The sequence below is a fragment of the Felis catus genome, chromosome A1, assembly GCF_018350175.1.
Source record: "Felis catus isolate Fca126 chromosome A1, F.catus_Fca126_mat1.0, whole genome shotgun sequence".
NCBI classification, from domain to species: domain Eukaryota; kingdom Metazoa; phylum Chordata; class Mammalia; order Carnivora; family Felidae; genus Felis; species Felis catus.
This window is the reverse complement of record NC_058368.1, coordinates 53,497,044-53,512,128: the sequence shown is the minus strand read 5'-3', so window position 1 is coordinate 53,512,128 and position 15,085 is coordinate 53,497,044. Positions and strand designations below refer to the sequence as shown.

General features: G+C 32.7%; 1 protein-coding gene across 3 annotated transcripts in view; it reads right to left on the bottom strand.

Annotated features, from left to right (window-relative positions):
- Positions 1 to 194: 194 nt before the first annotated feature.
- NDFIP2 (Nedd4 family interacting protein 2) overlaps positions 195 to 15,085 on the bottom strand; it is a 69,307-nt gene continuing 54,416 nt past the window's right edge. For 2 of the 3 annotated variants that reach the window (XM_023252476.2, XM_019828338.3), the window contains exons 7-10: positions 13,776 to 13,900; positions 9,120 to 9,186; positions 6,120 to 6,225; positions 195 to 3,532 (exon numbers count right to left, since the gene is read on the bottom strand). In XM_023252476.2, the coding sequence (XP_023108244.1) occupies positions 6,122 to 6,225; positions 9,120 to 9,186; positions 13,776 to 13,900 (296 nt within the window). In that variant the 3' untranslated portion in view covers positions 195 to 3,532; positions 6,120 to 6,121. The remainder of the gene's footprint in view (positions 3,533 to 6,119; positions 6,226 to 9,119; positions 9,187 to 13,775; positions 13,901 to 15,085) is intronic. The other variant, XR_002155643.3, reaches the window with a different exon arrangement.

Below are 15,085 nucleotides of genomic sequence, written 5' to 3'. Positions count from 1 at the left end.
GCATTTATTAAAGTTAAACTACAATCACCTCCCAACAAATTACTGTGACAAGTTAAATGTTGTTCCCCACTCTAACCTAATTCCATGCCAGGTGTTTTCATCTTAAATGACGTCTACCATATAACCATTTTGTGAGGCCAAGGTGGCAATAATATGTTGTCAGTCTTAAACTGATTTTCAAAAGGATGCACAGGTTCACATTTCCACATCTATAGAACTTTATTAACAAGTAAAACACATGTCAGCATGTTTTATATATGGGCAAGGATATTCTTACAATAATTGGCACATCATCATCTAACAGTTGAACTTTATCCTGAATGAGATTTTTTAAAAGAATACACGAACATTTCATATGTCGGAGGAATTATATAACTAATAAACAATTAACATAACATTTAACAGCAGTCTTAAAATATAAAAGCTCATTGTTTACTCTTTACTATAAGCTGGAGTCATTCCAATACAATTTCTATTTAAAAAGAAAAAAGAAAGAAAAAAAAAAAAGATACTGTGCGTATTCTACAGGCCAGACAAATGCACTGGCTAGGAAAGGCTGTGACAACAATTAACTCCTGACCTAATACGCCAGCTCCTTCTCCCAAAGGGCAGTGGGCTTAGGCAGTCACTTCTCAGTGAAAGGTACAGCTATATAGACACTGTGTTCATATAACTTATTCTCCTTTTTAGGACACTTTTCAGAGAAGAGGCACTATTTAAGCTGAGAAAACAAATAATCACAACTGTTTCTGAGCAAGCTCAGGACATGTCACTCCAGTTAAATACAGTATCACATTCACCACTGTTATGTTTGTGCTTTGGGGGACAGAAAGGACCAGTTGAAAAAGAAATGTTAAATTAAGAAACCCTGATTTTTTTTTTTCTCCAATTGGACTTTTTGGATTTCACTTTTCCTGTGACGAAAGGTTTTGCTGGGAATTAGTGATTACTGTCCTAACAGGTTAAGATTTATGAACAACCTCAAAGGCAAGGGAGGTATCTCACTGTCTCAAAAGGCTAGACATTAGTATTTTTTTTCTCTGTTAAACGGAGATTTTTATTTTAACTGAGTATAAGATCTTCTAATTTCAAATTTCTAATTCGATCCTGAACACACCGTACAGAAAAATGTATTTTTACCTTAAATTCAGTTGATTTCATAAATACATAAAAATGGATTATCCTGGCCATAACTAGCTTACTCAAATATAATCAATATAATTTAATAAATATTCACATTAACTTCCAAGCCCCGATTCATATTCATTCAAAAATTATTTAGACATCCTAACAAAGATTCCGATTTGTGAACTTCAGGACAGAGTGCAAAGGTGGTTCAGAATCCCCCAAGCACAACAGCAGCTGCTCTACCCCAGCTCACAGCAAATGAAGGGAAGTGTGCAGGATTTCACAGATCCAGAAGAGAATGTTAAGTTTTTAAAACTAATATTCTGATTCCCCTGACTAATGAGATTTAAGGCTACCATTGAATTGTACCACTTAGAAAGCATCCGGCAACATGCACACTTGAACCTTACAGATTTGAAAGGGAAAAAAAAAAAAAAAAATCCAAACAGAAAATGAAGTTTTTGATGTTGGACCAAAAGTGACACATCCATAATCAGAAACCAAGTATAAATACCACAAGAACTAAAATACTACATTTTAATAAAGTGATGTGATAGGTGATCTAGTAATCTAAAAATTACCATGTATGAAAGCTTAATTTCATTTAAAAATTACCACAAAAAAACAAGTACAGGTGTACAGGAACTTAATATGAGATAAAGAAGAGATCTAGTATTAGATCATATTTCTTATAAGTACATTCTAACTTTAATTTCCAAATCAGGCAACTAAATTAAATATTTTGTTTTCTTTACCCCATGCTACTGTTTGACCTCAAGGGGGTAACACAGGTACCTCAATCAACAATAAGAAATTCCATGCAGGGAGAATGAATGAGGAAAAACAATAGGCTCAATTAGCAAAACAAAACTGCATGTTTTATTTATCAAAGACAATGAAATAAATCAGAAAATACAGAGAAATACAAAAGAAGTTATAAAGTATAACTTATTTTTTCAGAAATGGAAAAATGTCCCTGAATACTTTTAGATGTATTTTTTAGTAGTCAGCGTCAAATAATAAACGAGCAACCAATTTTGTATGTTCTATATATCCATATTAAATGATTTTTAAGTTGAAAAGAGGATATAATTTCCATCATTTTTAATGTTGGCATTCAAAAGCAAAAATATAACTAAAAAGAAAACAGATGAGACATAAAATGATTTGCAAAATGGCAGTAGCTTATGAATGTAGATTCCAGTTGTAATAATGGTCACAGACACACATATTCTTGCAACACACACACACACACCACACCCCCATATTCCACACGTTTCCATAACTTGAAGACAGATTAGTCTGCATATCTCAATTCAAGATAGGATTTTAATAGGTTAATCCTATAATCAAAGCAAGAAGCTACTAGTACAAGTTCTGATTTGCTTCGTTTAACAAACTAAACCTCCAAAGAAAAAATTATTACAATCATAATTGAAAGATACTTTTATTGGCTTTTTAAAAGACAAATGCAAATGAGAGTATCTTATTCAGAAAATTAACTTTCAAAAACATCTTAAATGAAATAAATAGAACATCTAATACAATCTCTTCCTCCAAGAATCTCTAAGATGGCAATGCTAAAAACCAAGCTTCTCAATTTAGAGTCCCTAAAACTGGCATGTCCCTTAAAAAGAAAAAAAAACAGGAAGATTTTTTTTTTTATAAAGGACATGTGGAATACCCACATTTGCTTAAAATTTGTCCTAAAACAAACTATCTTTAACACCCAAATTTTCTCTATATATTAAGTTCACTTAATTTTAAATTAAAAGATATCCAGACAGTTTCTAAAACAATGCAGAAAGTAATTTATGCATGGTTATTTACAGAAAGAATATGCTAAATAATAATGTAAATATCATGTTCACAAATCTGACAAAGCTTTTCTATAATCAGCACTGCGGGTTTCAAAAACCTATATATAACAAAGGATGTTCCATGTGTAGAGTTACTAGATAAATCTAGAAGCCAGAAACTATAAAGCATTTGACATGGTTAATAATTTCATTTTATTATACTAAATGTCAGGTCAAAAGTCAATGGCATTTACATGCTGGAAGACTGTTTTTTACTCAGCTCTTTCAATTATACCAAACACCGATTGACCAAATATGACTGGACTTTACTGATACAACTTTACGGTCTCTTTCAAGTATATGCAAATCTTTTAAATGGGCACATATGCAAATGTGCAAAACGAATGAAATATAAATATTTAAGAGAATGAACAGAATTGGCCTTTAAGCATAAACCACCCTGCCATTCAATCTTGAAGATCTATCTTTTCTTCACTAATTTGTCTTCTGCTTTTAGTAGTCTTCTATTCTATTAAAGTTGTAGGTTTACAGATGATCTGGAAATTTCACATTGATATAAGAAAAGAATGTCTGGTCGATGTAGTCTAGGGACAAAGAAAGAATTAGTCTTAAAGTATATTAAAATGCAAATATCTAAATGATAGTACAAAAACCCATTTTATAGCAGTAGTACATCAAGTATATAATGCTCTTTTGGTAAAGATGACATAAAACAGCATATATCAGAATATATTTCAACATTTAAGCTTCTATAAAAAACCATCTAGAAAATATGTATATTATAGACTCTTGAAAATGCAAACAAGATAATCACAATACACTCAATGTTATTTCTTGCAAAGACATTTTAGTGGCTAAAGAGAAAATTGACCTCTTCTAGGTAGAGGTAAAAGAACATTCTTTAAAAATGCTGGTTTATTTTTGAGAGAGAAAGGGAGAGCGCGCGTACGCACAAGCGGGAGAGGGGCAGAAAGAGGAGGAGACACAGAATCTGAAGCAGGCTCCAGGCTCCAAGCTGTCAGCACAGAGCCCGATGCAGGACTTGAACCCACGAACTGTGAGATCATGACCTGAGCCTAAGTCAGACACTTAACCAACTGAGCCACCGAGGCGCCCCGAGGTAAAAGAACATTTAAAAGTATACTTTAATATTATCCAGAAATACAACTACATTCACTCTACTCTTCAGCAGAAATAAGTAAATTATATTAGATAATGTAAAACTCATGTTATAAAGTTTAAGCGCTCAAATAAAAAAACCATACAATTTATTTATAAAAAGGATATTTAGTTATAGTAACTTTGGAACGTTTTGTACTTATAGACAGATACAGAAGCTAAGTGTTTTAGCAGACATTTTGCTTATGGAGTTCAAATACTTTAAAAGTTCAAATCAATTATAGACATGAAGTATATGGTGCTTGTTTTAAAAATAGTATAGAGGGAAAAGATATTTGTAAGCCATATATTCAATAAGGAGTTAATATCCAAAATAAAGAACTTGTATAACTTAATAACTGAAAAACCAAACAATCCAATCAAAAAATAAACAGAGGATCTGAATAGACATTTTTCCAAAGACATACAGATGGCCATCAAGCACACGAAAAAGATGCCCGACATCACTATACATCAGGGAAACGCATATGAAAATCACAATGAGATTATCACCTCACGCCTGTCAGCATGGCTATAATCAAAAAGGTAAGAAACAAGTGTTAACAAGGACATGAAGAAAAGGGAAACCTTGTGAGCCGTTGGTGGGAAAGTAAATTAAGGCAACCATGCTGGAAAACAGCATGGAGCTTCTTCAAAAAATTAAAAGTAGAACTACCCTATGATCCAGCAATTCCACTTCTGGCTATCTGTGTGAAGAAAATGAAAAGAGTAATTCAAAAAGATATATGGACCCCTCTGTTAACTGTAGCATTATTTACAATAGCCTAGATATGGAAACTAAGTCCCCATCGATAGATGAATGGATAAAGAAGATGTGGGTGGGTGGGTGGGTGTGTGTGTGTAAAATGTAATACTACTCAGCCACAAAAAAGATACTGCCATTTGTGACAACATGGATGGACTTTGAGGGTATTATGCTAAGTGAAATAAGTCAAAGAAAGACAAATGCTGCATGATTTCACTTATAAATGCAACCAAAAAACAAACAAACAAACAAACAAACACAATAAAACAACATCCAGACTCATAGATACTGAGAACAGAGTGATGGCTATCAAAGGGGAAGGAGTTTTGGAGTGAGGGGGGCAAAATGAGTGAAGCGGATCAAGAGGTACAAACTTCCAGTTACAAAACAAGTAAGTCATGGGGAAGTAATTTACAGCATGGGGAATACAGTCAATAATACTGTATTAACTTTGTATGGTGGCAGATGATAACTAGACTTACTGTGATGACCAGTTCACAAAATATACAAATGTCAAATCACTGTATTATACACATGAAACTAATACAATATTGTATGTTACCTGTATTTCAATAAAAAAAGAATCTATTATAGAAAATAGAGATACAAGATCCCTTCAGGTGAAGATACTACTGGTTGCACACAGCCTCCAGAAACTCACTGGATAACTAGTAAGAAATCCCTGCTCGTTTCTTTATTCCCGTTTATCCAAGTTGAAGCCTTCATTATTAGTATAAACTGACACACTTCAAGTAAACAATATCAGAGCTCCTATTTTCTTCACACAACTTTTACTCTCCGATCTAGTTTGTTAAGATCAGTGCACAGAAAATTACTTTTCAATCACAAATTTGTTTCTTGTTTTCTTCAACACATGTGTGACTTTCACATTGTTTTATACAAAGTGCCCATCCCTTCTATGTAAGTGCCTTGTCCTATTTTTCCGACCTTTTAAATTTTGTGCTAATGGTTACATCCTGTGGTTAATCTTTTAAAAAGAAGTGTAAAAAGTCTGACTTAAAGTTTGCTTATTCATTATATATTTAAAAAATTGAAATTTCCAAAGAAATTCAATTTTTAAAATCTATTTTAAAAAGTTCACAACTTATTAAATTTTCATTAGTTGATTAACAGTATATCAATATATTAAATATGCTAAATTTAAGCAAACAATATGAGTGCAAACAATATGCATCTGGTGAATATGAATACATGAAGGGAACAGTTAATATGTTAAGATTTCTTACCTCTATAATAAGAAGAAATACCTTGTTCTATGAGCAGCTGCCATACTTTCAGACATGTTTCTGACTTTTAGATAATTAACAAATCCTCTGAAGAAAAGAAGCAGGCCTGGGAGGTTAAAATCACAGATACATTATGTTCTTATACAGAGGGGGTACCACAAATTTAAAATAGACAATTATAAACAAGATCCTCTCGGCTTAAAGAATTTAATCTGTAAAATTCCATTCATTCCATAACCTATTTTACATTATAATGATAATTCCATCTTAGAAAAATTTAATAAAAGTTTACTGCCTCCCAAAAATTCTTTCAATTTGTTAAGTCCAGATGTATCTAAATTAAAGTAAAGCAAATCCAGCCATGAAAATCCACAATTATAAAAAAAATATACATTTATTCCATTTCTTTAAATAGAAAAGCTACCTAATGCATTTAATGTGATTCAACTCACAGAAATCCCACTTTTATATGAAACTTTTCTTTTTTTTGTTTTTAAAGAAATTTCTGGGTTTTTAATTTTATTTATTTATTTTGAGAGAGAGCAAGCAAGAGAGAGGGAGAGAGAGAGAGAGAGAGAGAGAGAGAGAGAGAGAGAGAGAGAGAGAGAATGAATCCCAAAAAGGCTGTCATGTTCAGTACGGAGCCTGATGATACGGGGCTTGAATTCAAGATACATGATGAGATCATGACCTAGCTGAAGTCAGATTGACTGGCTGAGCCACTCAGGCACCCCCATATAAAACTTTTCAATTAATACAACTACTAAGCAAACTTAAGACATATTTGCTAATATGAAGTATTCAAGAAGGAATATATGCGTGTAATTTGCTAACAACTGTGGGATAAAACCAAGAAGCCTGTCTAGCAATATCAAGTGCCTGTCATCTGTGAAATCTGTATTTGAAGACATGTGTGTTACATAAATAATTTTAATTATTACTTCTTATTTTCAAGTAATAATAAGACTAATTTATAATACAAATTTACATAAGAAGAATCAGGAAAGACTTATGAAGCAACCACTCTAGTGATTTCTTAAATGATTTGGGATAGATCTTACTATATCTATTTAGTATTCTCTGTAATAGGAATTTTAAATAACAGCCATTTGCTAACAGGTCTCCTTAGTCATTGAAGGAGAGCAAGCATTGCCTGTGAAATGCTTCAAAGTTTCAGATGAAAAATATTAGTTAACCACAAAAAGCATTAGCATTATTAGTAAATTCTCTGATACACTTATTACGCATAGAATTCTAAGGGAAACATTTACTAACTTCAGTAAATATTTAACTAGTAATGGGAGGGGATGCAAAACAAAAACAGAAGATATATATACATATAGCAAATATATACAAATGCAAAGTTCCAAACTAAACTCGTACCCCAAATGCAAGACAGTAACCAAAGTACTAAAAAAGAGCATGGTTGTAATAGACGAAAAAGATAGAAGATACACAAATAATGACTTAAACAACTGGTATAAATTTCAGCTAAATCTGATCACATCTGCTTCCCATATCCTAACTCCTTCCATTTGTGACTCCCACTCTGAATTCCACCTCATGCTCTTGCAGATGCTGTTCAAAGATAATGCTATTGTGATCCAAATGTAAAAGCATTATTGAATAATGTAAACCAAAATTATTTGTGAAATCCCTCTTTTGTCTATGAAAACTGCTGTTTCTAAGACATATTTTATTCTGCTCAACCATTTTCTAAAATAAGCCAATTCATACCTAGAAACCAATCAATCATTCAGCAGCTATCATTTCTCAGTGTTCTACAATGTACTCAACATTCTTCTGAGTATATGTGAGCAACACTTTCATCATGGATTAAATTTTCGTATTTCCCTAAATGCTAGATAGATTATGGTTCTGACGTGGAAATGAGGTCATCCTCTGCATTCCACTCAGGCCTATAGTTGTCTTCCTAAGGTCCAATCATTAGTAATATATTCAGAAGCAACTATACTCACCTAATATGCTTAAATATCTAATAGACTATATATTTTTTGCACTGTTAAATAAGTAGTTCAATAACGGTCACAGAATTCAGGCAGTCAGAACACAATTAACAATGCAGAAAAACTGCCTAAACCCTCGTAAGAGTCTGGCTCCCTAACAAAATCACAACAGCAGAATAATTTCACTTAATTATTAAAGAATACAGGATCTTTAGTGACCTTATCTGATCGCAAGAATTTGTTTCCATAAAGATCCTAAAGATCCAATAGCAGGACTAAACAAAAACTCAATGAGAACACTGCCACCTACTGAAATGCTATTATTTTCTGGTACAATAATGTTCCTAGAGAAATGTGGGCTTTTAAACTTCAGTATATTCTTCACGCCAGTAAATAAATCTGAAATGTGGATTAAAGGCATCATGTGATTTTAAGATTAACTTATCATACATCTAAAGTGAAAATCACCAGGCAACAAAAATTGGAAATCCATAAAATTCATCAATATTAATAAAAAGACATGCCTTATAAGAAGAAAACTCAACAGAAGTACTGGGGTCGTTAGGCATGAAGTCTTCTGCCTGGCTGATTAATGATTAATGCAGGGTATGTTTCAAAAGTATAAAGAACGTTTCAATGTTCCAAAAATAAGTAAAATGCATAGAACAACTATCCTACTCTCAACATCTCCTAGGATCGTTAAAAGAAATTATGCATGTATATTTTCCAAGATAAATGCCGAAGACATTTTTTAAAATCATTTTAGGGTGTTCAAGTTTTATATATTTAATTATCATCCAACCACTGATTTTTTAAATCGACAGGCTCTGGATTTTAAATCCAAAATCTAGAGTGCTATGTATAATTACCCAAATAGCTTAGATGATTTAAGTGCTAGGACAGAGAACTTTACAACAGAAAAATTATTACCACCTAAGTTCCAACACAATGGGTTTACATCTTACAATTTGGGAAAATGTCAAAGTTAAACTAAATGTAAATTAAACTGAAATTTAATTAAGAATAAACTTACCAAGTACAAGAAATATCCACCAAAGCCAATACTGTCCATTGAAATATCCAGTAAAATAATCAGAAAACTATGGAGTGAACATAAATATATTAACCATATTTATGTACCTGAATTTGAAAATGAAAGATCAGCCTCAATTTCAGAATCATGTACCTCAAATAATCTCTAGCACTTAACACAAAGAGAAAAAAAAAATGCCTAATACATTATGTAATACATACATAATTACTTAATACATTATGTAATAAATACATAGTTACTTGAGGAGAAAAAACTCTTTAAAATCTTTTATACAATAGCTAACAAACTTATACAAAGTATTTTAGAAACAAAAATCAGTTTCAAGATGCTTGTAAGAAAGAAAGGTAAATTCTATGTATCTGAAGCCAACTTTCTCATTAAAGAGTTCACGTGTCGGTTCTTTCTTCATAATCTCTCAAAGCCACAACTACCATCCCAAACACACTACAGCAACCCGCTGCTTTAGATATTAACACCAAAAGCCACATTAGTTTAATCTTATCAGATGGGGATGTTCGGCTGACCTCTAAAAAGAAGAGCTTTTGACCTTCTGTACACCCCCTACTGTTAATCACTGCCAAGAATACTAGGCACATAAAGACCCCCAACTCATTAGACTCTTTTTATTTTCAAACTAGATGCTCCAGTATTCAGCTCTCAACAGTGAGCTGAGAACAGCTAAATGAACCTTGAAGTGGCATTTCAACAGTTCCTATTAGTGACCACGGTAGACAGTTTTATATGTTCTGTAAAATGAGAATATGAACAGGCAGATGGGAAGGGAGAGTTTGATGACAATGAACACGGCTATCTTTTCCTTGATTAGACTCTGGACGTCATGATTTTAATTACTGAAAAAAAATTTTGTAAAAAGTCAAACTAATTTTCTTCAGAGTTGCTTCAGATAATTCTTCTCTATGACCCTTTAGCATTAAACAGTGTTGCAAATAGTTGTTTGTTGAAAGTAATATAACCTAGTCTAAAACTATTAAAAATTACGTTGTTTTATCTACTCTGTTTCCATTGGTCTCCAAACTGAATCTGATTTAACTAAAAATGATTTTATCAAATGGAGACTTGCCCTCAAGTCTGAAATTAAAAGTATCTACCTCCAACTTTTTTTGATAATTATTTCCAACTATCCGTTGGTATTTTCCACAGAAGCATTTTTAAAAATCCTATAGGTTTGGGAATAACCAAAATGCTTATAAACTGTAATAAAAATATCACTACGGAGGATGCAAATGTACTAAAGATTATCTAAATCTATTTTTAAAACCTTAAATATTTCCATAGGAAGTATTTATAATTAATAAATCAACTATAATCTAAATTCTCAGCTTAGAGTTTCAAAAATTTCAGAGATTAAATTTTTAAAGTGTCATTATAGATGCAAATTCCAGACTCCTACATCATTAAAATAAGTACAAAGGAGAGCTAAAAAATTAGGAAAACATAGCTTGTAAAGTAGGACTGCACTATATTTTTTAATCAAGTGATTACTAATTATAAATAAAAGATTTTCATATGGGTTTTAGAGTCTATAAGAACGAAAAGAAATAAAGAAGCAAAGCAATATTTAACTAATATTTAAATATATTATAGAATATATTTAATAAATAATACTAACAGGCAAGAGACAACCAGAAAGAACATCATCATTCTTCACCAAAAATATTTACCAAAGTTAGTTTTTATTTACTTCTGGGTAAAAAATATAATTACCTTCACCTTGAAATCAAAGAGAGACTTTGTAAAGTCCACTACGTAAAAAGGATAAACTAATAAGCTTTTGAACTCATTACTGAGTGAGCAAAAATGTTTAAAATACCAAGAGTCGCAGGGCTGAGCCAAGTTGGGTTTTTTAATGAATAAATCCATCATGTTGACTGGCCAATCACAGGATGCAAAAATCAAATTTTGAAAAATAAATTAACTGACAATAGGAATTTATCTAATTTTATTTTATTAATGTAACACCAGCATTTTATTGTTTACATCCTGTCTACTTTCAAAAAGAGTTGTTAGTTTTTAACAAAACACATATGCATTTTCAAACAAATAATAAAAAGATCAAAAGCCGTAGACAGAAATAATACCAGAATTGGCTAAAGATATTTACATTAAATCTGAGGTTCATGGCAACTCAGAAACAAAAAGAAAAGCTGCAGTATGATTTATAAATTACTTATTGCCTAATAAAATAAAACAGGTTTTTAGGAGAAACCCTTTCTCTCAGCACTGAGCTCCACAGGGAATTTATTGTTTGGAGCATTATAATAAAAGTCAAAATGCAGTGTCATAGAGGCAGTATAGAACCAAGAGAACATGCACTGAACTGGGACCAAGCTAGTTTCTAATTCACATACAAACTATGGGATGTGGAGCAAGTTATTAGACTTTTTTTTATTCTTAGCTTCATCGTCAATATAATGGCTGCATTGTCATGAGCATCACTGATACAGGTAGGGGGTCAAGAATTTCATGTTGGTAACGAATTCTGCTTGGAACATAGTAAGTACTCAATGAATGGCTGCCATTATTACTTTATACAAAAGATCTTTAAAAATCCTTTTCTTGTATCAATTCTCAGTATACACTAAAGGCATGACATTAACCTTAACTCAGTAGCAGTACTTTATTTTTTTTAAAGGCACATTTTATGGTTTTGGGTTTTTTTTTTTTTTTTTTAGTTTATTATTTTTTTTTTAGTAATCTCCACACCTATGTGAAGCTCGAACCCACAACCCTGAGATCAAGAGTCACATGCTCTTCTGACTGAGCCAGTCAGGTACCTTTCAGTAGCGCTATTATAAAGGGAAACTAAACAGTCCTGGTGATCAAACTTGATGCTAGTATATACCTTACAAAGCTTTGAGCACCTCTAGTCTTTGAATTTAAGTTCCCTACCTCATCCCTCATCACATTAACTGGAGTTAATTACTAGATAATCAACCCCCTCCCAACTAGGGCTACTATGGGAGAATTAGGAGCTAATACCCCTAGGGCATAGGTTGCATATAATGGATTAGACTACCTTCTTTTTTATAAATTTAGAATACACAAATTTATTAAGCTTAGGAGAACTGAAAAAACAGTCCTCAAATCATTTTGTGTTCTGTGACTAAGATGAGAAATCCTATTTGAATAGCAGTAATTAGTTCTATTACTAATATAACCATAACCAATGGACATATCTAACTTCAACTCTTTTGAGGTTCTCTAGTAGTAACTTCTACATCATCTACTCCTACATCATCTCTTTATATTTGTATGGTCCATAACACCTTAACAGATTTCTGCTCATCGTGGGAATCCACACCACAACTTTTGAAATGAAATTATAAAAAGAATCTGCCAGGGGGCTATTCTTACAATGGCTCTAGTTTTAATCATCTTAGAATCCATGCAATAAGGTCTCACCCAAGAATCAACTGATTAATAGCCAAAACCTTAATCTGGTCTGAACACAGACAAGGTCTGATAAGATTACTGAAACTCTGGGAGGCAGTAAGTTTAAAAATAAAGCAAAAACACATTAAATCCAGTTTTAATTTTTTAAATCAATTTGATAATATAGGTGCATAACAAGTGTCTGAAGCACATAAGGGAAGCTGACATTTTACTATGTGACTGTACCGAATATTTTAGGAGCATTTGAGCATTCATTCAATTAGAAATCAATGTTTAAATAAATATGATTTGTTGAAATTATGCATTTTATCAACTGTAGAATAGCATTTAAATGTATAGGTTACTTGTAAGAAAACTTATTAAAACAATAAATAAAGGCACTCCTGATCATTCTCCTAGGCCTTACCCTAAAGAAACCAGGGAAAAGGCTTCATAAAAAGGAGCCAAAGGGGGCCTTCAAAAGGCAAAGAGCTGGGGGAAAGCTATGCTAACAACACTACTGCTGGTGGAATGGACACAGAAAATTATTACGGGACAAGCTTTGAGATGGGAGAAAGAAGAGGACTTGGCATTATCTCCCAACACACCATCTCGTAAGTGATAAGAAGTAGACAGAGGGTGAATCCCAGGAACAACAGAGAAATGAGAAGAAAGGCTGAGAAGGAACATAAAGGAAAAAAGGTGAGTTCTGATAGCCACCTCAGGGGCCTTAGTTTACTTTTGAGTTCTTAATGCTACCCTCCCCCCCAAAAAGAGTGGGAAAATAACTAAATCCATGACAATTTACTAACTGATAGAAATTTTTATGTTTTGACTGATCACAATAGTCATAGACACAGTTTACTGAGCACATTTGTGCAGCAACTAGGTGAATACTTTAATTCTATCACCTCTAAGACTCACAAAAATCTTGAAAGGCAGCTATTACCAACCCATTATGAAGAAACTAATGCTCAGAAAAATTAAAAATTTAAGGTTAGAACACTGATATAAATAAGACTCAAACTCAATTTTTTCTGTTTTCAAAGCTCTTTCCACGTAGTAAACAAGCTCTCATTTAAAATGTTCATCTCACAGAGATCACTACAATAATAAGAGGTAAGAATAAGTCTCAAAATAATTGAACTCCTAGACATAAAATGAACATTCATGAACCACAGACAGATTTTCATACATTTTAATTTTAGAGATAAGAGTAATAGACACTATCAAAACACTCACCCTAACGATAAGGATCCATTTGATCAATGAAAGTCCAAATCCACATATGGCACCATATCTTCCAGCTATGGTATTGGTGATACAGAAGGATAAACAAAACCCAAGCCAGTTGAAAATAAATGCCACTAAAAGCAAGAGAAGTAAAAAGTTCTTTTAAAGATCACACTTTGGAAACAAATTAACAAAGACATAATATTAACACTACTTTACTGCACAATGGAAATAACACTCCCGTTTCTTTTGACTCTGTACCAATTAAGTCTTCTTTATAGACTGTAGTTTACCTTTTGCAAATGTATTAGTTATTAACTATACATTAACAAACAGGTACACTTGGTTTCTTGTCAGTTTGGCCAAGAGGAATCAATTCCTTAAAATGTGTCCCCACTAGGTTAAACTGCATTTTTAAACCAGCTAATAAACCAAGTCACAGGGTAGCTCCCTTGTGATCCCACCCTAAGCAATCAGCCAACCAAACTGGATTTTTTAAAAAGCAATATTAAAGATGAATCACATAAATTATAAAATATTTCCAGAGAAGATACTGTTCATTGCCTCTTCCTCCTACTTAACAAAACCTGTTTTTCCCTCTCCTGAAGAATCCACCTACCTACAAAGTCTTTAGTTTAGGGAAGTCTGGACTCCATACTTAACTCCAAAAGGTGAATCCTGAGTAGTCTGGGGGGGGAAAAAATCACAGGAGGCCAAAACTCCCTGCCAATTTTTTTTTTTGAAATAGGATTTCTGAAAACCATTCTTCAGTTCTTAAAAACACATCAAGGAGATGGAGAATGGAATATAGGTTAAATAACAGTGGCTCTAAATTAATCACTGTTGAATCTGAGTGATAAATACATAGAAGTTTATTACATTCTTGCCTAGTTTATGAATTTCTACTGTGTGTGTGTGTGTGTGTGTGTGTGTGTGTGTATGTATATATACATACTGTGTTTTTGTTTTTTTTTGTTTTTTTGTTTTTTTTTTAATACTGCTTTCCCCCAGATGTCTAGTTTGGATGTGATACCTGGAACCACTGCAGGGATCTTGCTATCAGCCTGAGGATTAAACTGTAACTCCAAACGGGCTAGAGAATGAAGGAAATCCAGGAGGAGCAGAACTATAGCACTGATACTTGCTACCGCTGGGATCTGCTTGTTCATGGATTTTCTGTTTTGTGAGATAATCTCCTAACTATTTAAAATAGTTGAATGAGGGTTTTCTATTACTTGTAGCAGAAACCATTGACACAGGTCCTTGAGATATAATCAGAGTGCCCTGTGTCCAAGAGAGTAACATTATCAAATAATAAC